General features: G+C 48.6%; 1 protein-coding gene across 1 annotated transcript; it reads left to right on the top strand.

Annotated features, from left to right (window-relative positions):
- The first annotated feature begins 20,183 nt into the window (after positions 1-20,183).
- Positions 20,184-22,026, top strand: LOC123065998 (peroxidase 2). The gene is made up of 2 exons (XM_044489175.1): positions 20,184-20,870; positions 20,958-22,026. The coding sequence occupies exons 1-2, from the start codon at positions 20,643-20,645 to the stop codon at positions 21,726-21,728; spliced, it is 999 nt and encodes a 332-aa protein (XP_044345110.1). The 5' UTR covers positions 20,184-20,642; the 3' UTR covers positions 21,729-22,026.
- The last annotated feature ends 695 nt before the right edge of the window (positions 22,027-22,721 follow it).

Here is a 22,721-nt window from a genome sequence, read left to right as displayed (position 1 = left end):
TGTCCCAAGAATCAGTATGAGATCGATCAAATGAAAGGAGTACCATATGCTTCGGCAGTTGGCAGCTTACAGTATGCACAAGTGTGCACTCGCCCTGACTTAGCCTTTATCACCGGGGTACTCGGTAGATATCAAGAGAATCCAGGCATAGAGCACTGGAAGATGGTAAAAAAAGCATTGCGTTATGTGCAAGGCACGAAGGACTACATACTAACATACAGGAGATCTGATTCCCTAGACATAAAAGGGTATTCAGACGCAGATTTTGCGAGGGACAAAGATGATAGAAAATCCACGTCAGGATACGTATTCACCCTCACTGGGGGAGCTATTTCGTGGAAAAGCTCCAAACAGTCGACAGTTGCATCATCCATGATGTATGTAGAATTCATAGCATGCTTCGAAGCCACGGGGCAGGCGATATGGCTAAAGAAATTTGTACCCGACTTGAAAGTGGTAGATTGTATTCACAAACCACTAAAGATGTACTGCAACAATCAGCCCGCGGTATTTTACGCTCACAACAACAAGTCGAGTAATGCTGCCAAAACAATAGAGATAAAGTACTATGTTGTGAAAGATAAAATCCAGGATCAAACTATAAGTCTCGAGCATATAAAGACAAAAGATATGCTTGCGGATCCGCTAACGAAAGGCTTACCACCCAATGTGTTCAAGGAACACTTAGCCGGCATGGGTTTAAGGGAAAACCTTATGATTCCTGGATAGGCCCAAAAGGAACAGAATTTGTTTCTGAACATAACGTATGTTGTAGCTGTATGATTCTATCGGCAATTGAGCTGTGACGATGAAACATGCTCTATGTACCAATATGTGATGAAACAAATAAACTAGAAAGTATAAGGTTAAAAGTAAAGTTGAGATCAAGGGGGAGAATGTTAGGTTGATCTCTATCCCGTTCGAACCCAACGGGTCGAACGGGCCCCTGACTCGCGCCCTGATCGGGGGCGCCCAACCAAACCATGGTTGGTGGGCCCCTGTCGCCAGCGCAATATAAAGAGGTGGGGTGCCGGGGCACGTATCACGAGGTTGATCGTGCACCACAACACCACCGACACACCAATCCGATCTAGGGTTTGCGCTAGGCCGACGGGAAGCTCCGCCTCCACCACCTCGCCCACACTCCGCCATCACCATGGCCGGTGCTGGATCGAGTTCATCCGCACCAGGAGAAGGTAGGTTACTGGATCTACTAGCCTACTCCGATCAAAGAGATCTATCAATGGTATCAGATGCCACTGGCTAGATGATTTCGGTACAAAGAAACAAAAACAGAAAAAGAAAAAGAGATCCCCTCCCCCAAGAACCCTAGACAGTGCAAAGTAAACCACCGGATTTTGGCCTTGGGCCTCACCGGCAAAGAGCGCCGCCGCACGGCCGCGCCTGTTCCTCTCAATCCCCACACGCATCGGCAAGCCGAGGTGTGGGGACGAAGAACCACCGGAGCTAGCAATTGCTCGTGAAAAAGAAAGGAAAAAGACACAAAAAAAGAAGGGGGTTAGCACTGCGGCCAAATCCCTCGGCGGCGGTGCGCTCACCGCTAGGGAGGACGCGCGACCGACGAGGAGGATAGCCACGGCGCGATCTGGCCGCGCTCTTCCTCCCGCTGAAAAGAAAAAGGGGTAGCCTCTCTGTCTTCCTCTCTCTCATGGAATGGAAGGGGAAAAGGGAAGGTGGCTCTCGCACGGTGCGGTGGCTGCACGCCGTTGCCGGCAGAGCCCCAACTCGGCTACAGGGGAGCAGAGGAGGCCCCGCTGCGTCACTCTCTCTCTCTCTCTATCACACGAAGAAGAGGGTGAAGAGGGAAGAAAGGATGGGAAGGAGAGGCCCGCGCGGCACGGTGGCATCCGCCGTCGTTGCCGGCGGCCGGGGCGAAGCCCGTCTCTCCGCCGTCAGCGGAGTGCGCGAGAGAGGCGCGGGGGCTGGGGAGGAATGGCGCTAGGTTTTCGGTCGCTGGGGATCGACTCTTGTTTTGTTCGGGCGAGATCGGCGCTGGACCGTCGGATCGCGACGGACGGCCCCGGTCGAAAACCTAAAGCGGTTGCGGGCCATTGGCCGCGCACGCGCTGGGCCGAGGCTGCAGCTGCGGGCAGCCCAGGCCGGGTTGAGGCGGCTCGGCTAGCGCGAAAGCGCGGGGGAGCAGGTCGTGGGCCGCTGCGGGCCTCCCGCGCCAGGCCGAGGCCGGCTGAAGCTGCGTGTCTTTTAAGTTTGTTATTTGTCCAGTTTTCTGGCAGACTTCAAATAGTGTTTTCTATACAAATTTTTTGCAACACAAATTTTGTTTAGAAGATAGAAAAGTAAACAGAAAAAGTTTCTGAAAATGAAAACAGGAAATTTTCAGAAAAAGAAATGTTCATGAATTTTATAAAGAAAATAATAAAGTTCATGATTTCTTATTTGGTCAAAGAAAAGTTTTTGTAAATAATAAAAAGTTCATGAATTTTTTATTCATATTTTTCCGCTGTGAAAATAATTAATAGTGCTCTTTTACAAAGAAAATAAAAGTTCAGATAGAATTAAGTTTTTAAGAGCATGTTAAAGTGAATATTAAAATGAATATTTTTATGACCAACGTTGTTAATAACATGATCATGTTTTATTATTGAAATTTAAAGGTGCTCTTTTAAAAGTGAATAGAACTAAAGTAAAAGATTTAAATTGTTGCTTCTCTAATGCATTTTTGAACCAACCGGTTAAAATTGCTTAGCGAGTAAAAGAGTACAGAATTGTTTTTTAATAGAATATTGTAAAGTTTTCGCTGCAAAGTAAAAGTTGTATCCTCCAATTAAATTGGAACCAATGGGAAAATTTAATTGGAAGAAATGTTCTTAGCAATGTTTTTCCCTGTGGATGAAATAAGATGCAGATAGTTTCCACTATGACAAAAGAAAGATATTTGTTTTAAAGTTAAAATATGGTATTGTTATTTTTTGACCAACGTTGATGATAACAATGCTATAATTCTATAAGTCTTATGTTCAAAGTTTAAATATCTGATAAATTTTGTATCAAAGTGATCAATTTTCAGAGAACGGATAAAGATCAAGAAATGCTCTTGAACTAGAGAAATGTATATTTCTTGTTCCCGTTGCAATAAAGTTGTTGATGATGATTAATTCTTAGAAAGTCACATTGTTTATGAGTTATATGCATTATTTCCATTTCCGCCCAACTATGATATGGAATTAATGTAGAAGGATGATGTTTATTCTAATTTTGCCACAACGGTGATTTAGAATATAAAAGAAAGTTTCAAAATTTTAATGTGCATTTCTTTTAACCAGACCAACGTAGGGTTATTTTTTATGCCCATTGTTGTTGATTATTGGCTAAGTTTTCTCAGACTAAAAGTTTTCATGCTTTCATTCGTGAAAGCGAATGGCTGGGTACTTGTGACCCAAAAGATGAAAGAAAGGTCATAACGTGAGGGAGTGTGTTCTCTCTAAAGAATGGCATCAAAAGAAAAAGAAATATGATAAGGATAACTTCCTCGTGCCTTACTTTCCCGAGTAAGTCATCCCCTAACCGCCCCGTAACATATGATTTCTTAGATTTCGATTGTTCTTTTTTTTCTAACATTCTGTGTTCTGTGCAGTGACACACAATGCACACTCATCCTCTTAAGCCTGAAATATTCCATGGCCACGTATTTTGACCCGGACCGTGACTCCAAGATAGACTACACAAATATCAAGAAAGTTCTTGATGATGCTCTCCCCGGCTACGCCACATCTGGAGGCACCTTTAAGAGGCCAGTTCGTAGGTACGACAGGCACGTGTTCACCCACAATACGGTGTTCCCCTGTCTGAAGCAGCCGCCTGGCGGTCAGAAGGATGCCTACTACGCTCTCCATCACATGCGGGCGATCGTACGGGACCATAATCACCTTCTGCTACCAAATAATCTCAAATATTGGGCCGCAAGCTTGGCGGCGATCCAGGACGCGGGCCTCCGACAAGAATTCTTTCGCATCCAGTCGGAATTTGCAGAAAGCATCCATCAAAATGTCCTTCGTACCTCGGGGCAGTTCTACCTCAGATATCAACTGTCCAACAGTGAGATAGACACAACGCTACAAATGCAGGCTGACAACGACCGCGACTTCATGACCATCACGAAAGACGGCGGCTTCATCCATGCTCCGGTCCCATGAGTCGAGTCAAAAGTAGTGATGCTATTTGTAGTTCTGAAACATCGATTAGCTCATGTTGTAATTAAACTTTAATGAATTTGTATGTCTCTTTGGTTTGGACAGTCGTTCAACTTAGATGTAATCGATGCTATTTATTAGTAGGACCATGAATCGTGCTATTAATGTCTTGTTTTTCTCTTCCGATCCTTTTGTTGCATACTTATATATTGCTTATGTATTGTCTGTTGTTTGGCTTGTGCATAGAGATGTCGTCGTATGTCGTGTACAAGGGTAAGATTCCTGGAGTCTACGACGACTGGGAGGAGTGTCGGAGACAGGTTCACCGTTTCAGCGGTAACAGTTACAAAGGGTACACCACTAGGGCGGAGGCGGAATCTAGATACGCGCGCTATCTAGCAGGAGAGAGGAGGGAGCGTTGGAGGAACCGGATGAAGACCAGTTTCATCGCGCGTGATGACCGCAGCTCTCTTCTATGTGATGGTAGTTTAGATGATTGATATCGACTTGTAATGTGAAGGCAAACTCGCTACTCGCGGTCTCGAGACTTGTAATGTTCTATCTTTGTTCGGTCTTTTGAATTCGGAGACTAATATGATGAATTGTATTCGGAGACTAATCTTCTATTGTATTCGATGAATCTGCTGTTGTTGTGTAGTGCTGTCTATATTCTGTCCAATAATATATTTTGTAATCTGTGCAAAAATCAGAAAAGAAAAAAAATTCCTAATATTCATACTAATGGCGCACCACTCAGTGCTCTAATGGCGCACTGTAGAAAGGATACTAATGGCGCATCACCCCAAAGTGTGTCATTAGTATGCCAAAGCACATGGGTAAATATGGCCCCCTGGGAGGCATACTAATGGCGCACTGCGTGTTGCGTCATTAGTATACCAGATACTAAGGGCGCACCAGTGGTGCGCCGTTAGTATTTAATACTAGTGGCGTGGTGCTAGTGGCGCACCAGTAGTGCGCCATTAGTAGGCAAAACTGGTGCGTCACTAGCAGGCCTTTTTTTAGTAGTGAAAACACAAAAGTGTGTGAAGTGTTTTTGTTCTGAATAACATAAATAGATTATTGAATAGGTTGTATTAGAAATCACCTGACAAATATGCATGTATGCAATATTTTTGGTCTTATCCAAGGTAATCATGTCCTCGTCATGGTAGAAACCTGTCACAACCTAGCTAGTCATGCATTAGAGTGTTGCATCATGTTTACTCTTTCATCAGAAACTTGAAATGGGGATGACAGAACCCCCAGTCCCCTCTGAAACCAACTAGGGTTACTAAAATAATTTTTCAATGAACCTGAAATGCCCTTCTAAAATGCCCATCATTTTTGTCTTGGTTCAGAACCTCTGCCAAAAATGGTGCACATTTTCCTAGGCCATCCTAGGGTTTTTGATTTAAATCATAAATATTTGAATTTGGGCATTTAAAATAATATAAAATATTTAAATGCTCAAATATCTCCAAACTAAAATGTTTCATGTTGGAAATAATCCAACTATGGGCCAGGAATAGTTTGGTGATTTTTGAACTAGCCTAGGTATTTTATTTAATTCAACAAAGTTGCAGAAGTATTAGAAAAACAGAAAACAGAAAAATATAAAAAGGGAGAAGCTTACCTGGGCTCCTCCCTGTGCGGCCCAGCCAGCTGGCTGGCCCAGCCAGCAGCCGGCCCAGCCCACCTCCCTCCTCTGTCGTCTTCGTCCCGACAGAGGGAGGGGAGTGTGGCCGACGCGCGCGCGCGCCACCGCGCCACGCCACCTGCTCGCCTGCTTGCCTGCCCTCCCCTCCTCGCTCGACGCCCTGGACGACGCCACGCCTCTCCCCCTGCTCTCTCTCACTCTCCCCCGGCTCTCCTCTCCTCTCCCTCGCTCTCTCTCTCACGGCCGAACACCACCGTCGCCGCCGTTCGCCATAGCCATCGTCTCCGGCCACCCCTCGCTCCCCCGACTAGCTCAGAAGCTCCGCCTCGACTCCCTCTTCCTCCCCACCGCTCCACGGGTCCCCGGAAGCCCTGCATCGCCGCCACGTCGCCGTTCCCCTCTTCGGGCTCCGACCGTCGTCGCCGTCGAATTCACCGTCACCAGCGCGTCCCCGAGCCCGCTAACCATCCCTGCAGCTCCGCGGTGAGCCCCCGGATCGTTTCCCCCTTCTTCCCTGGTCTCTTTCGACTTCTAGGCCCTAGCCCCACCTCGGCCGAGAGCTCCACGCCGCCGGCGATGTCGCCGTCGTGGCCACGGTCGCCGTAGCGCCCAACCGAGCACACCATCGTGCTCCCCACCTCACCAGGAGCACGCAGCACGCACCAACGCCTCCCCAAACCCCCTGCAACACTGATCCCGACCGCACCCGAACTCCGGCCGCCGCAGCCGAGCTCGCCGCCGTCAACTCCGGCCACCCCGAGCCCAACCACCACCACCAATAGTCGCGGCTCAACCTCAGCAACACGTAGATGCCTTCCGCCGTCCATTTGGTTGCCGGAATGGCAAAAAGCACTTTCGCCGCCGTCTCGGGCCTCGCCGGCGTCATGTCGCCGGTGGGGTTTGACTTGTCCGACCTGGGGTTTGACCCCCCAGGGTCACTGACGCGTGGGCCCTGTCGGCCAGGTGGTTAGGTTAGCGCTAACTACTGTTAGTCAACCCCCCCTGACACTGACAGTGGGCCCCAGCGCCACTAACCCCTAATTAGGATTAATTTAATCCTGTTTAACCCCCCCTGTCACTGACGTGTGGGCCCCACACGTCAGGTTTGACCTCAGCCAGCCACAGTTGACCACTGACGTCATGCTGACGTCATGCTGACGCAATAATTATATTTCTGGAATTAAATTAAATCAGGAAATTCCAGAATATTATTTAAACTTCAAAAATTCATAACTTTTATTCTGTAACTCCAAATTGGACAAATTATATATGAAAAATGATCAGAAAAATCCAATCTATCCATCTGTACTATTTTCATGCATGATCAAACAAGTTAAATTGATGTTTTAAGCAGAACAAGAAAAGGCACTTTAAAAGGCCATATTTGAATTTGAAATTTGAATCTTTGATTCAAATTTGTTCAAACACCCTCTGGTTTTAGTTGCATTAGCCCAATACACTCATTTTGCCATGTTCATGCATGCATCATATTGTTGCACATTGTTTGGTGATGCTTGTGTATCGGTGCTCTTTGCGGCAGGTTCTGTCCCCGAGGAGTACCCTGATTACCCTAACGAAGAACCGTATCAGTGAATTGAACCATCAGGCAAGCAACCAACCATTTGATCATATCGATACAATCCCATGTTCTCGCTCCTGCTCTCTTTTACTGCATTAAGACAACGCGATTCAAACTGCTGTGTGCTACGGTAGTTGAACCCATTTCCTCTGCATGACCTGTCATTGCCACAGTAACTAGATGAAACCACTAGCATGTGTAGGAGTTGATTGAGCCATATGTATGTGTTGTTCCTACCTTGCTATGCCTGCTATGCTTAGAGTCGTGTCAGGTCTGGTTCATCTGGGTGATGGGCTGGAGTGAAATGATCATGTCGGTAATAAGAGTGGTGTGGTGAACACGATTTGGTAAAGGTGTCGATGAGAGGCCATGTAGGAGTACATGGTGGGTTGTTTCATTGAAGCCGACCTTAAGCACTGAGATCTGTATGTGTGATTTAAGATACAGCTACTACCATGCATTGGGCCCTGAAATATGGACCCCGCTCGACTTCTTATTCACCCTAGCTCTCTGTCCAGGAGTTGCAAGTAGTTTCTGGTGTTTGTAGCCTACTGGAGGCCGTGGACAGCGCTGACCGTAGGGGTGGGCTGTGATGCGGTAGGTACGTGGCCGGGTGTACCGAATACCCGTTAGGTATCTCGGGAACCCTGTTCACATCGTTCGGGGCCGTATGGGAAACCTCGGCCGGACTCCCTGCGGATGGAACCTGAATAGGCGATAAACCTGGACTAGAGGCTTAAGTGTTTAGGTAGGTCGTGGTCTACACCCACGTCGGCTTTCGCTTGAAGTCTGCCGAGCACATGTCGTGTGCAGACGCTAAGTGGTGGAAACGTGTATGAAGAAGTACACCCCTGCAGGGTTATCATGATCTATTCGAATAGCCGCGTCCGCGGTAAAGGACTACTTGGTTGCCTATACAGTTCATAGACAAGTAAATGGAAACTGTTAAAAGCCTCAAGATAAGTGTGAGTGCCGAGGATGGCTCTTCCGTAGGAAGACGGAGGTGGATCCTCGGTAGTGTATTGAAGTGGTGAGTAGTGGACTCGTGTGCGCAAAACCATTTCAAGTTGGAGTATCGTAGGATAGCCTAGCCAAGAGTCAAAGCTGGCTTGCTGCAATAACTCCACCAACCCTTCTTGATACTATGCATGTATGTAGGATCTGATGTAAGTCCTTGCTGAGTACCTTTGTACTCATGTTGCTATAATCTACATTTTATAGAAGACGCTGCAACCCCTTCTGATGGGTTCTATGTAGACGTTGACATCAACGAATAGGCTAAAGACCCAGGTGGTGACCCTGAGCTTGTGAAGGACCACGTAGTATAGCTAGGCTTTCCAAGCCTCTTTTATTTTACTAGTTGTCTGTACTCAGACAAGTTACTTCCGCTGCTGGTTTGTATGACTGTATGACTTGTATGTTGGGGTCGTGAGACCCGTACCTTTGTGTATGTTATGTATGGCTCCCTGAGCCTTAAATAAAGTACTTGTGTCGTAGAGTCATGTTGTGATGCTTCGTTGTATTTGCACATATCGAGCATATTGTGTGTATGATTGAAATGCTTGGTATGTGTGGGATCTGACTATCTAGTTGTTTATCTTTAGTAGCCTCTCTTACCGGGAAATGTCTCCTAGTGTTACCGCTGAGCCATGGTAGCTTGCTACTGCTCTGGAACACTTAGGCTGGCCGGCATGTGTCCTTCTTCGTTCCTGTGTCTGTCCCTTCGGGGAAATGTCACGCTTTGAGTACCGGAGTCCTGTTAGCCCGCTACAGCCCGGTTTACCGGAGTCCTGCTAGCCCAGTGCTACAGCCCGGACCCACTTGCTGATGACCGACACGTTCGAAGCTGGGTCATGGATGCCTGTCCCTGTAAGTCTGTGCCACTTTGGGTTTACGACTAGTCATGTCAGCCCGGGCTCTTTATCATATGGATGCTAGCGACACTATCATATACGTGAGCCAAAAGGCGCAAACGGTCCCGGGCAAAGGTAAGGCGACACCCGTGGGATACCGTGCGTGAGGCCGCAAAGTGATATGAGGTGTTACCAGCTAGATCGATGTGACATCGAGTCGGGGTCCTGACAGCGTTGGCATCAGAGCCGGACTGCCTGTAGGTTCTCCAAGCCAAACTGGTCGATGTTGAGTCTAGAAATTCTTTAGTTATATGTAGGGGAATTGTTTGTGGGTTGGAACGTAAGGCTCTTTTTACTCCTTATACCTTATGACTTTCTGATCTGAGTCAGTCCATTCTTCCACCGGGGGTTAAGGAATTAGGATCTGTTCTCTCTATCAGGATCACGAGTTACTAATCAGTAGTACCTTATAAGTTTGATGGATACAAGCCTAGTTCAGTTCTACTACCACATTATGTTGTTAGAATGGTTTCAGAACTTTGATATGATGATGTTGAGTGTGTACGAAATCCTTTGTCAAATGTCTCAAAATCCTTTTGAGCATTTACAGCTGTTATGCTGCCGAAATTTTGCTAGAAATTCTAATGCCCTTGCATTATGATTGTGCTTTCAGATGGCCACTCGCGACCTCAATCAAGTGGTTCGCCTGACTCGATGCCTAGATGTACCCGGCCATACTGCTAAGTTGGTCAGGGTAATGACTGAGGCTGGATACCGCTGGTATCCCGAGTACACGGTCGAAGAGCAATTCCGAGACTTTAATCAAAGCCAGTATCTCTGCACTGTCAGGATATTTCCATCTTATCCTGGATCCACCGAGCCTCTTCACTGCTCCTATGGACTCGGGGTTACTATTGAGATGGCTGTGCAGGACGCCGCCTACTCTATGATGACCATTATGCGAGTCAGATCTGGTTTATTTCGGGACTCTGATTTCCGGTATATGCCAGGATCACTTCCGGGAGCACAAGGGTATCTCCAGGCTATCTATGCTGACTCCACTCAGGAGGATTCACGGACTCGCACCACTGCTGAGATGCTCGAGGATAAGGACCGTGAAAATCGGGCCTTAAGGTTAGAGCTCTTCAATACCCGTGCTGACCACTGGGCCACTTTGACTCGGTTCGCACCGGCGGTGCAAGCTGGATATTCAGATATGCGCGATCTCTATCCTGTGAGATCTGCTCTGCCAGACGTGATGGTTTGGCGTGATGTAGGAGGCATCACCCCACCTCGCGGTCCCCGCAGGCCACCGTTTGTTGGTCCAAGGCCTCATCCTAGCCCCTATGGTCCACAAGCTCCGCGAGACCGTCTGTTTCCGGATGATCATGTTGAGCTTCCAGGCTATGGAGGTGACTTCTACGAGGACTACTACGGATCGGTCTGAGTTAGTGGTAGTATCACTAGTTCGCACTAGCTGTGTCGTCTATCGTCCCGCGTGACTCGTGGGATATGACCTAGTTTGTACTCCTTCCGGAGGTGTAGAAAAATAATGTATAGGAGCTTGGAATGCCTCCGATGAGATGTAATCCTTTTTCACCGTAATAGTACTTTGTTTGGTCTTGTACTAAACCCTGTATGGTGTGTATGACGATGGAATAAAGAAGCAGTTTCTGTATCTACCATGTCATACGGATGATCATCTTGCATTCCGAGTTATTCCTTACATTATGTATCCTATGTCGGAATTTTACCATCCTGACTAAATCATTGTCTTGTTTACCTAGGATGGTCAACACGCGCGCTAACCCTGCTTCCCAAGAGCAGGCCGAAGGCAGTGAAGCCAGGAATGAAAATCTGCCTCATCCTCCTTCACTAGCCGAGGTGATGATGGAAGCTGAGAGAAACAAGCGGGAGACAAACCGTTTGTTGGAGCGTATTGAACAGAATACAGCACACCATCAGAGGGCTAACGTGGTGTCACTCAGTGATTTTATCAAATTGCATCCACCCACGTTCCACCACTCCGTCGAGCCTCTCGACGCTGATGACTGGCTTCGCAGTATCTCTCACAAACTGCGTTCCGCGCTGGTAGCGGAGGCTGACAAGGTCACCTTTGCTGCATATCATCTTGAAGGCCCCGCCAGTCTATGGTGGGAGAATTATGGAGCTATGCGCCCAGCGGGCCATGTCACTACTTGGGCTGAATTCAGCGAGGCTTTCCGTGAACATCACATTCCGGAGGGTCTCATGGACCGTAAACGTGAAGAATTTTGCAGTTTCACCCAAGGCCGACTTTCTGTGGATGCTTACAGCAGGGAGTTTGGTAATCTCGCCCGATATGCAACTGAGGAAGTGTCTACCGATGCCAAGAAGCAAGCAAGGTTCCGTAAGGGCCTTAGTCCTGAGCTTCGCCGCGACCTCCGTCTGCATGAGTGCACATCTTTTTCGAAACTTGTCAACAAAGCCATCAGTGCTGAAACTGGTCAGACTGACTATGACGCAACACGCAAGCATGGCCGTGACATGGGTTCCTCATCCGGTGCTGGTCCTCAGAAGCGCCGCGTGTGGGTACCCAACACCGCCCTGCCACCCAGGTTCACACCGAGGCCATCTTTCCAGGCGCCTCGCCCCGTTCAACAGTCTGCTCCAGCCAAGCCCTATGGGGGTCCAACCAATAATGCTCCTCCACGTACCAGTTCCGTGACTTGTTTCAAGTGTGGGGAATCTGGTCACTATATGCGTGAGTGTCCCCAGACCAACCCCAATCAATCTGCTAAAGCTGTTGGCCGTGGCAAGCCGACAGGAAAATATTCCACGCCAAACCGGTCACCGCTTCACGTGGCCATGTCAACTGTATCTCTGCCGAAGAAGCTCAAGAGGATCCCAACGTCGTTCTCGGTACGCTTCTTGTTAATTGCCACCCGGCATCTGTTCCTTTTCGATACAGGAGCCTCTCATTCTTTTATATCTGAAAATTATGCTCGTTTGCATAACGTTGCATTCTGTGACTTGCCATCCACTATGGAAATCTCTACCCCTGGTTCTAGATGGCAGACCTCTAGGGTAAGTTATGGAAATGAAATCCAAGTCGACAGACTTGTTTTCCTCGCGTCTTTGATAGCCCTTAAATCTTCAGATATTAATATCATTCTGGGTATGGACTGGATGTCAGCTCATCATGCCCAAATTGATTGCTTCTCTAGGACTGTTCAACTCACCCATCCTTCGGGGAAGATAGTCAATGTCTTGACCCGAATAGCCAAGCGACAATTATATTCTCTTAACGCCAGCCCTTTGCCAGACCTTGAGGACGTTCCGGTAGTCCGTGACTTCCCGGATGTCTTTCCAGAGGAATTGCCAGGTGTTCCACCTGACAGGGATGTTGAGTTTGTAATAGACCTCATCCAGGAACCGTTCCGATTGCTAGAAGACCTTATAAGATGGCACCCCTAGAACTAGCCGAGCTTAAGAAACAACTCGATGAGTCCTTGAAAAAGGGTTTCATCCGACCTAGCTCATCTCCGTGGGCTTGCCCCGTCCTATTCGTCAAGAAGAAGGATGGTACGGACCGGATGGTTGTAGATTACCGACCTGTCAACTTGGTCACAATCAAGAACAAATATCCGCTTCCAGGATCAACGACCTGTACGATCAGCTCGCTGGATCCTCAGTCTTCTCCAAAATGGATTTGAGGTTGGGCTACCATCAAATCAAAATCAGAAACGGGGACATTCCTAAAACGGCCTTTGTTACTCGTTATGGCCAATACGAGTACACCGTCATGTCCTTCGGATTTAACCAACGCTCCAGCCACCTTTTCTCGGTTAATGGACTCAATCTTCATGGAGTATTTGGATAAATTCGTCGTGGTTTACCTCGATGATATAACTCATCTACTCCAAGAACGAGGAAGAACATGCCGAACATCTAAGGCTAGTGTTGCAAAAACTTCGAGAGCATCGCCTTTATGCCAAATTTTCTAAATGTGAATTCTGGTTGTCAGAAGTGACCTATCTGGGTCATGTAATATCTGGTAAAGGTATTGCTGTTAACCCTGAGCGAGTTCAAGCCGTCCTTAACTGGACTCCACCTGAATCAGTCAAGCAAGTTCGGAGTTTTCTAGGCTTAGCGAGCTATTGTCGTCGCTTTGTCGAGAACTTCTCCAAGGTTGCTAAACCTCTAACCGAGCTCCTCAAGAAAGATAAAAGGTTCGAATGGACTCCACAATGTGAGCACAGCTTTCAGGAACTGAAAAAGACGCCTGACTCTGCTCCCGTACTGGTATCGCCAGACTTCTCTAAGGACTTTGTTATCTACTGCGACGCCTCGCGACAAGGACTAGGTTGCATTCTCATGCAAGATCGACACGTAATTGCCTACGCTTCACGGCAGTTGCACCCACATGAGGAGAATTATCCTACTCATGATCTAGAGCTTGCAGCCGTAGTCTATGCACTTAAGACCTGGCGACATTACCTCCTCGGTAATCGTTGCGAAATATTCACTGATCACCAAAGTCTGAAGTACATTTCACCCAACCGGATTTGAATCTCAGGCAGAGACGTTGGGTTGAATTGATCACAGACTTCGACTTAGGAATAACCTACACCCCAGGGAAAGCCAACGTCATGGCTGATGCGCTAAGTCGTAAATCTTATTGTAACAACCTGATGTTACAACAAAGTCAACCGCTTCTCCATGAGGAATTTCGGAAGCTTAACCTTCACATTGTTCCTCAAGGTTTTCTCTCCACCTTGGTGGCAAAACCTACCCTTACGGATCAAATATCTGCCAAAGCGAGATAAGGGAAATCTGCATCAAGAGAACATTCAGAGGTGCGTTGTTTCTCCCAAATGATCATGGTGTGTGTATTTGATCGTCTAGTGGTTCCCAAGAACCAATCTACGGCAGTTGATCCTTAAGGAGGCTCATGAATCTCCTCTCACTATTCATCCCGGTAGTACTAAGATGTATCAGGACCTACGCCAGAGGTTCTGGTGGACTAGGATGAAGAGAGAAATTGCTCAGTATATTGCTAACTGCGACGTCTGTCGTCGTGTAAAAGCAGAGCATCAACGGCCTGCTGGCACCCTTCAACCCCTAGCTATTCCTGAATGGAAATGGGATAAAATTGGTATGGATTTCATTACCGGTTTTCCCAGGACCAAGAGAGGGAATAATGCTATCTTTGTCGTTGTCGATCGTCTTTCCAAAGTAGCCCATTTCTTACCTGTTCGTGAGAGTATAACCGCCAGTCAATTGGCAGACTTATACATCTCCCGAATAGTGTCTCTCCATGGTGTTCCTTTGGAAATTAACTCGGATCGAGGAAGTCTTTTCACCTCTAGATTTTGGGAAAGTTTCCAGAATGCTATGGGAACCCGTCTCTCCTTTAGCACCGCCTTCCACCCTCAGTCGAGCGGTCAAGTGGAACGCGTCAACCAAATTCTAGAAGACATGCTTCGAGCCTCTGTTATCTCATTCGGAATGGACTGGGAGAAGTGCCTTCCGTTCGCCGAATTCGCTTACAACAACAGCTATCAATCTAGCTTGGGTAAAGCCCCTTTTGAAGTTCTCTATGGACGACGATGTCGAACACCCCTTAACTGGTCAGAGACCGGGGAAAGACAATTCTTTGGCCCGGATATGATTCAGGAAGCAGAAGAACAAGTTCGCATCATTCGGGAAAAGTTGAAAACAGCCCAATCCCGTCAAAAGAGTCAATATGACCGAAAACATAAGGCTATGACTTTCGAGGTTGACGAGAAGGCTTATCTTCGGGTCACCCCTCTGAAGGGAACCCATCGTTTCGGTATCAAAGGCAAATTGGCTCCTCGTTACATTGGACCTTTTCGCATTCTTGCCAAACGAGGAGAAGTTGCCTACCAGTTGGAACTACCTCCGCACCTCTCCAGAGTTCACGACGTCTTCCACGTTTCTCAACTCAGGCGTTGCTTCTCGGATCCTATCCGTGAAGTGGACCACGAAACGCTTGATCTCCAGGATAATCTTACATATCGAGAGTACCCCATTCGTATCCTCGATCAGGCCGAGCGTACCACTCGACGCCAGAACATCAAGTTCCTCAAAGTTCAATGGTCGCACCATTCTGAGGATGAAGCAACTTGGGAAAGGGAGGATCGTCTTCGACTCGAGTACCCCGCCTTCTTCCCGGAGGAACCCAAATCTCGGGACGAGATTCTTTTGAGTGGGGGTGAGTTGTCACAACCTAGCTAGTCATGCATTAGAGTGTTGCATCATGTTTACTCTTTCATCAGAAACTTGAAATGGGGATGACAGAACCCCCAGTCCCCTCTGAAACCAACTAGGGTTTACTAAAATAATTTTCAATGAACCTGAAATGCCCTTCTAAAATGCCCATCATTTTTGTCTTGGTTCAGAACCTCTGCCAAAAGTGGTGCACATTTTCCTAGGCCATCCTAGGGTTTTTGAATTAAATCATAAATATTTGAATTTGGGCATTTAAAATAATATAAAATATTTAAATGCTCAAATATCTCCAAACTAAAATGTTTCATGTTGGAAATAATCCAACTATGGGCCAGGAATAGTTTGGTGATTTTTGAACTAGCCTAGGTATTTTATTTAATTCAACAAAGTTGCAGAAGTATTAGAAAAACAGAAAACAGAAAAATATATAAAGGGAGAAGCTTACCTGGGCTCCTCCCTGTGCGGCCCAGCCAGCTGGCTGGCCCAGCCAGCAGCCGGCCCAGCCCACCTCCCTCCTCTGTCGTCTTCGTCCCGACAGAGGGAGGGGAGTGTGGCCGGCGCGCGCGCGCGCCACCGCGCCACGCCACCTGCTCGCCTGCTTGCCTGCCCTCCCCTCCTCGCTCGACGCCCTGGACGACGCCACGCCTCTCCCCCTGCTCTCTCTCACTCTCCCCCGGCTCTCCTCTCCTCTCCCTCGCTCTCTCTCTCACGGCCGAACACCACCGTCGCCGCCGTTCGCCATAGCCATCGTCTCCGGCCACCCCTCGCTCCCCCGACTAGCTCAGAAGCTCCGCCTCGACTCCCTCTTCCTCCCCACCGCTCCACGGGTCCCCGGAAGCCCTGCATCGCCGCCACGTCGCCGTTCCCCTCTTCGGGCTCCGACCGTCGTCGCCGTCGAATTCACCGTCACCAGCGCGTCCCCGAGCCCGCTAACCATCCCTGCAGCTCCGCGGTGAGCCCCCGGATCGTTTCCCCCTTCTTCCCTGGTCTCTTTCGACTTCTAGGCCCTAGCCCCACCTCGGCCGAGAGCTCCACGCCGCCGGCGATGTCGCCGTCGTGGCCACGGTCGCCGTAGCGCCCAACCGAGCACACCATCGTGCTCCCCACCTCACCAGGAGCACGCAGCACGCACCAACGCCTCCCCAAACCCCCTGCAACACTGATCCCGACCGCACCCGAACTCCGGCCGCCGCAGCCGAGCTCGCCGCCGTCAACTCCGGCCACCCCGAGCCCAACCACCACCACCAATAGTCGCGGCTCAACCTCAGCAACACGTAGATGCCTTCCGCCGTCCATTTGGTTGCCGGAATGGCAAAAAGCACTTTCGCCGCCGTCTCGGGCCTCGCCGGCGTCATGTCGCCGGTGGGGTTTGACTTGTCCGACCTGGGGTTTGACCCCCCAGGGTCACTGACGCGTGGGCCCTGTCGGCCAGGTGGTTAGGTTAGCGCTAACTACTGTTAGTCAACCCCCCCTGACACTGACAGTGGGCCCCAGCGCCACTAACCCCTAATTAGGATTAATTTAATCCTGTTTAACCCCCCCTGTCACTGACGTGTGGGCCCCACACGTCAGGTTTGACCTCAGCCAGCCACAGTTGACCACTGACGTCATGCTGACGTCATGCTGACGCAATAATTATATTTCTGGAATTAAATTAAATCAGGAAATTCCAGAATATTATTTAAACTTCAAAAATTCATAACTTTTATTCTGTAACTCCAAATTGGACAAATTATATATGAAAAATGATCAGAAAAATCCAATCTATCCATCTGTACTATTTTCATGCATGATCAAACAAGTTAAATTGATGTTTTAAGCAGAACAAGAAAAGGCACTTTAAAAGGCCATATTTGAATTTGAAATTTGAATCCTTGATTCAAATTTGTTCAAACACCCCTGGTTTTAGTTGCATTAGCCCAATACACTCATTTTGCCATGTCTCATGCATGCATCATATTGTTGCATACTGTTTGGTAATGCTTGTGTATCGGTGCTCTCTGCGGCAGGTTCTGTCCCCGAAGAGTACCCTGATTACCCTAGCGAAGAACCGTATCAGTGCATCGAACCATCAGGCAAGCAACCAACCATTTGATCATATCGATACAATCCCATGTTCTCGCTCCTGCTCTCTTTTACTGCATTAAGACAACGCGATTCAAACTGCTGTGTGCTACGGTAGTTGAACCCATTTCCTCTGCATGACCTGTCATTGCCACAGTAACTAGATGAAACTCACTAGCATGTGTAGGAGTTGATTGAGCCATATGTATGTGTTGTTCCTACCTTGCTATGCCTGCTACGCTTAGAGTCGTGTCAGGTCTGGTTCATCTGGGTGATGGGCTGGAGTGAAATGATCATGTCGGTAATAAGAGTGGTGTGGTGAACACGATTTGGTAAAGGTGTCGATGAGAGGCCATGTAGGAGTACATGGTGGGTTGTTTCATTGAAGCCGACCTTAAGCACTGAGATCTGTATGCGTGATTTAAGATACAGCTACTACCATGCATTGGGCCCTGAAATATGACCCCGCTCGACTTCTTATTCACCCTAGCTCTCTGTCCAGGAGTTGCAAGTAGTTTCTGGTGTTTGTAGCCTACTGGAGGCCGTGGACAGCGCTGACCGTAGGGGTGGGCTGTGATGCGGTAGGTACGTGGCCGGGTGTACCGAATACCCGTTAGGTATCTCGGGAACCCTGTTCACATCGTTCGGGGCCGTATGGGAAACCTCGGCCGGACTCCCTGCGGATGGAACCTGAATAGGCGATAAACCTGGACTAGAGGCTTAAGTGTTTAGGTAGGTCGTGGTCTACACCCACGTCGGCTTTCGCTTGAAGTCTGCCGAGCACATGTCGTGTGCAGACGCTAAGTGGTGGAAACATGTATGAAGAAGTACACCCCTGCAGGGTTATCATAATCTATTCGAATAGCCGCGTCCGCGGTAAAGGACTACTTGGTTGCCTATACAGTTCATAGACAAGTAAATGGAAACTGTTAAAAGCCTCAAGATAAGTGTGAGTGCCGAGGATGGCTCTTCCGTAGGAAGACGGAGGTGGATCCTCGGTAGTGTATTGAATTGGTGAGTAGTGGACTCGTGTGCGCAAAACCATTTCAAGTTGGAGTATCGTAGGATAGCCTAGCCAAGAGTCAAAGCTGGCTTGCTGCAATAACTCCACCAACCCTTCTTGATACTATGCATGTATGTAGGATCTGATGTAAGTCTTGCTGAGTACCTTTGTACTCATGTTGCTATAATCTACATTTTTACAGAAGACGCTGCAACCCCTTCTGATGGGTTCTATGTAGACGTTGACATCAACGAATAGGCTAAAGACCCAGGTGGTGACCCTGAGCTTGTGAAGGACCACGTAGTATAGCTAGGCTTTCCAAGCCTCTTTTATTTTACTAGTTGTCTGTACCCAGACAAGTTATTCCGCTGCTGGTTTGTATGACTGTATGACTTGTATGTGGGGTCGTGAGACCCGTACCTTTGTGTATGTTATGTATGGTTCACTGAGCCTTAAATAAAGTACTTGTGTCGTAGAGTCATGTTGTGATGCTTCGTTGTATTTGCACATATCGAGCATATTGTGTGTATGATTGAAATGCTTGGTATGTGTGGGATCTGACTATCTAGTTGTTTATCTTTAGTAGCCTCTCTTACCGGGAAATGTCTCCTAGTGTTACCGCTGAGCCATGGTAGCTTGCTACTGCTCTGGAACACTTAGGCTGGCCGGCATGTGTCCTTCTTCGTTCCTGTGTCTGTCCCTTCGGGGAAATGTCACGCTTTGAGTACCGGAGTCCTGTTAGCCCGCTACAGCCCGGTTTACCGGAGTCCTGCTAGCCCAGTGCTACAGCCCGGACCCACTTGCTGATGACCGACACGTTCGAAGCTGGGTCATGGATGCCTGTCCCTGTAAGTCTGTGCCACTTTGGGTTTACGACTAGTCATGTCAGCCCGGGCTCTTTATCATATGGATGCTAGCGACACTATCATATACGTGAGCCAAAAGGCGCAAACGGTCCCGGGCAAAGGTAAGGCGACACCCGTGGGGATACCGTGCGTGAGGCCGCAAAGTGATATGAGGTGTTACCAGCTAGATCGATGTGACATCGAGTCGGGGTCCTGACAAAACCGGTTTCCTTAGAAAATCTTTTCGCTAGGGTTGCCTCAAAATGCATGCCCTCATTTCAAGATTCATAGCCATCCTCCCGGTGAGTCGATGAGCCCCAATGCTCTCTTGCCACTCTTCATTGGTGGTCGGGTTTCCGTTGGTGGAACCCCCAACACCGCCTCTGGCCTGAAGCGCAAGCATGAGTTCTTTTGTTCAAGTGTGTGTCTACTTGTCTTGTTCCCAAGATCGTGGCGTGGTGAGAAACTTTGCTATTGCCCTCGTGTTGAGGATGCGCTCCTACCATGGAATTAGTATTAGTTGACTCCGCGTGCCCCTAAACAAACTGGCCTCACCAGGAATTTCTCGCACTGCATGCATGTATATTTATTCGAATTCTTTTTTTAGATGATATTTATTCGATTCTGGCTAGAAGCCCCAACAGATTTGAAGGAGACGAAGCACAAATGAAACGTTCTTAATAAACCTCACATCTCAACAACCGGAAAAACAAGCGTCCCCATCTACCACTGGTGGATCATATCGTATGCAGAACCGGAAGGAAAGAGACACGGAGCTGGTCACACCAATCCAGCTGCTTGATCCAGCTATTGCTCTCCAGCTTATGTACATGACCGGTTCACATATCAGTCAAGTCAACCCATGTAACCATCAGGCTAATGTTTGTTACTACTATTCTGTATCATATCATTACCAACGCCCTTTGATTAATTTTCGGAGCCACTGGGAGGAAAAGGAGTACAGCCTGCGGATTCAATGACGCTTAAGATTGGTGGCAACTACCGGTGTATAGTAACGTTCCAACGAAGCCAAAATACATTGTTAACTTTAAGCACGCGGCAACATATGCATTCTTGGCCAAGGCTAGGTCTTCAAAATTCAAATGCCCACCTATATAAGTAGCTTCATGCTGGAGCTATGGCAACACGCCAACACGCATTCTCCACCGATCGACCACTTACATTTCTCTCTTCCCATCCAATCTTAGTCGAGCAAGCAAGCTAGCTTCGAAAAAATGGCGACTGTTGCTGCAAAGCTGGGCGTTCTAATGGCTTGTGCATTGCTGCTCCTCGCCGTCGGGTGCCAGGCCAGCCCTTTCTGGCCACTCGAGGTCGGGTTCTACCACGACAAGTGCCCCCAAGCGGAGGCCGTTGTCAAGGGCGTCATGGAGAAGGCCATCTCCCAGAACCCCGGCAATGGCGCCGCCATGATCCGCATGCTCTTCCACGACTGTTTCGTCGAGGTACTGCAAGAAACGAATTTGCAAACGTATACTATATACAGCCGATTGGTCAGGCTTGATTAATTTGGTTGAGATGTTGATGACTAGGGCTGTGATGCTTCCGTCCTCCTCGACCCGACCCCGTTCAGCCCGACGCCGGAGAAGCTCAGCCCGCCGAACGACCCTTCCCTGCGCGGCTTCGAGCTGATTGACGCGATCAAGGACGCCGTCGAGGCAGCCTGCCCGGGCGTCGTCTCCTGCGCAGACATCGTCGCCTTCGCGGCCCGTGACGCGTCCTGCATCCTTAGCAGGGGCAAGGTAAACTTCAAAATGCCGTCCGGCCGCCGCGACGGCACCTTCTCCAACGCCTCCGAGCCGCTCAAGTTTCTGGTCCCACCGGCGTCCAACCTCAGCGACCTCGTCGACAGCTTCGTCGTCAAGGGCCTCAACACGGAGGACCTGGTCATCCTCTCCGGCGCGCACACCATCGGGCGCTCCCACTGCTCCTCCTTCGTTCCCGACCGCCTCAACGCCCCCTCCGACATCAACGGCAGCCTCGCCGCGTTCCTGAGGAGGCAGTGCCCGGCCGACGCGACTTCGGGAGGCAACGACCCGACGGTGATGCAGGACGTGGTGACGCCCAACAAGCTGGACAGGCAGTACTACAAGAACGTGTTGTCGCACACGGTGCTCTTCACCTCCGATGCAGCGCTCATGACGTCGGAGGAGACGGCGAGAATGGTGGTGGACAACGCCAACATCCCCGGATGGTGGGAGGACAGGTTCGAGAAGGCCATGGTGAAGATGGCCGGCATCGAGGTCAAGACCGGCTACCAGGGCCAGATCAGGAAGAACTGCCGCGCAATCAACCACTACTAAGTGGAGTGGTACAGCTGCGCACGTACGTGAGCATGCATGGTGAAAGAGATCACTCAATCTCGACTTAATTCTTTGCTCTAACCTGCAATCGAGTTCATGTTGTAAAATTTGGCAATATTCTTTCACTGCGCTCTTTTTCTTAATTGTCGTTTTCCCTTTGGTTATTTCTTTGTTCAATTCTCTCCGAGCTACGGAATTCTTTGTGTATATGGTGTAGTACATGTGTGACTGCAAAGCAATCTTGTTATAATATTCTGTATTTGAAATAATAAAGTGATGCATGCAACAATTTTCTTTCTCTTGAAGATGCATTACGGTATTCACAATAATAACGATACACAAATGATACGCATGCAATCAATGGAAGACAAGGAGGATACAAACCGATTGTACTACTGCATGCCGCCCTTGCCGCGATTACCAAACTTTCCAATTTTGTGGCCAGCGGCACCCACACTTGCACCCATCAACCTGCTTCCTCGCCTTCACAGCTCTCTCCCACTTGCAGCGCCATCCCCATCTCCGGCGAGGTACTGGATCGGCCTCGCCGTCTCGTTTCTCATGTCGTCCCTGCCTTTAGCCTTGCTGTGAAGTCCAATGACGCCAAAAAAAAAAATCAGGCACCTGAGTTAGCAGACTCGTGAACTACCTCGGTGCATAACTACAATCGATTCCGTTATGATTTTCTATGTACTCCCTCTAGTGTCAAAAACCCTCTTATATTATGGGACGAAGGGAGTAATTAACAACACTACTGCACTAGAAACGAACAAAAGGACTATGTGCGTGTCCAATCGGAAATCTGAATTTATCAGTAGGCCGTGTTGGAAACGAGAGTTTTGGCAATGCTACTCGATGTATTGATCGGTACATAGCACACGTATATATGGAGTATAAAGTGGGCCACAACCTCAACTATACAATGACTAGGAGGTGGGCCGAGCTATACAATATACATGCACAAACCATATGTTCAACACCCCTCCCCCTAGT

Source organism: Triticum aestivum, chromosome 3B (genome assembly GCF_018294505.1).
Source record: "Triticum aestivum cultivar Chinese Spring chromosome 3B, IWGSC CS RefSeq v2.1, whole genome shotgun sequence".
Classification (NCBI taxonomy): domain Eukaryota; kingdom Viridiplantae; phylum Streptophyta; class Magnoliopsida; order Poales; family Poaceae; genus Triticum; species Triticum aestivum.
This window is presented reverse-complemented; position numbering and strand designations above follow the sequence as displayed.

Bases quoted from the DNA above. Each gene is read 5' to 3' on its own strand.
- LOC123065998 (XM_044489175.1), top strand. From the start codon at position 20,643: ATGGCGACTGTTGCTGCAAAGCTGGGCGTTCTAATGGCTTGTGCATTG. The intron at 20,871-20,957 runs GTACTGCAAGAA...GTTGATGACTAG, and splicing joins TCCACGACTGTTTCGTCGAG to GGCTGTGATGCTTCCGTCCT.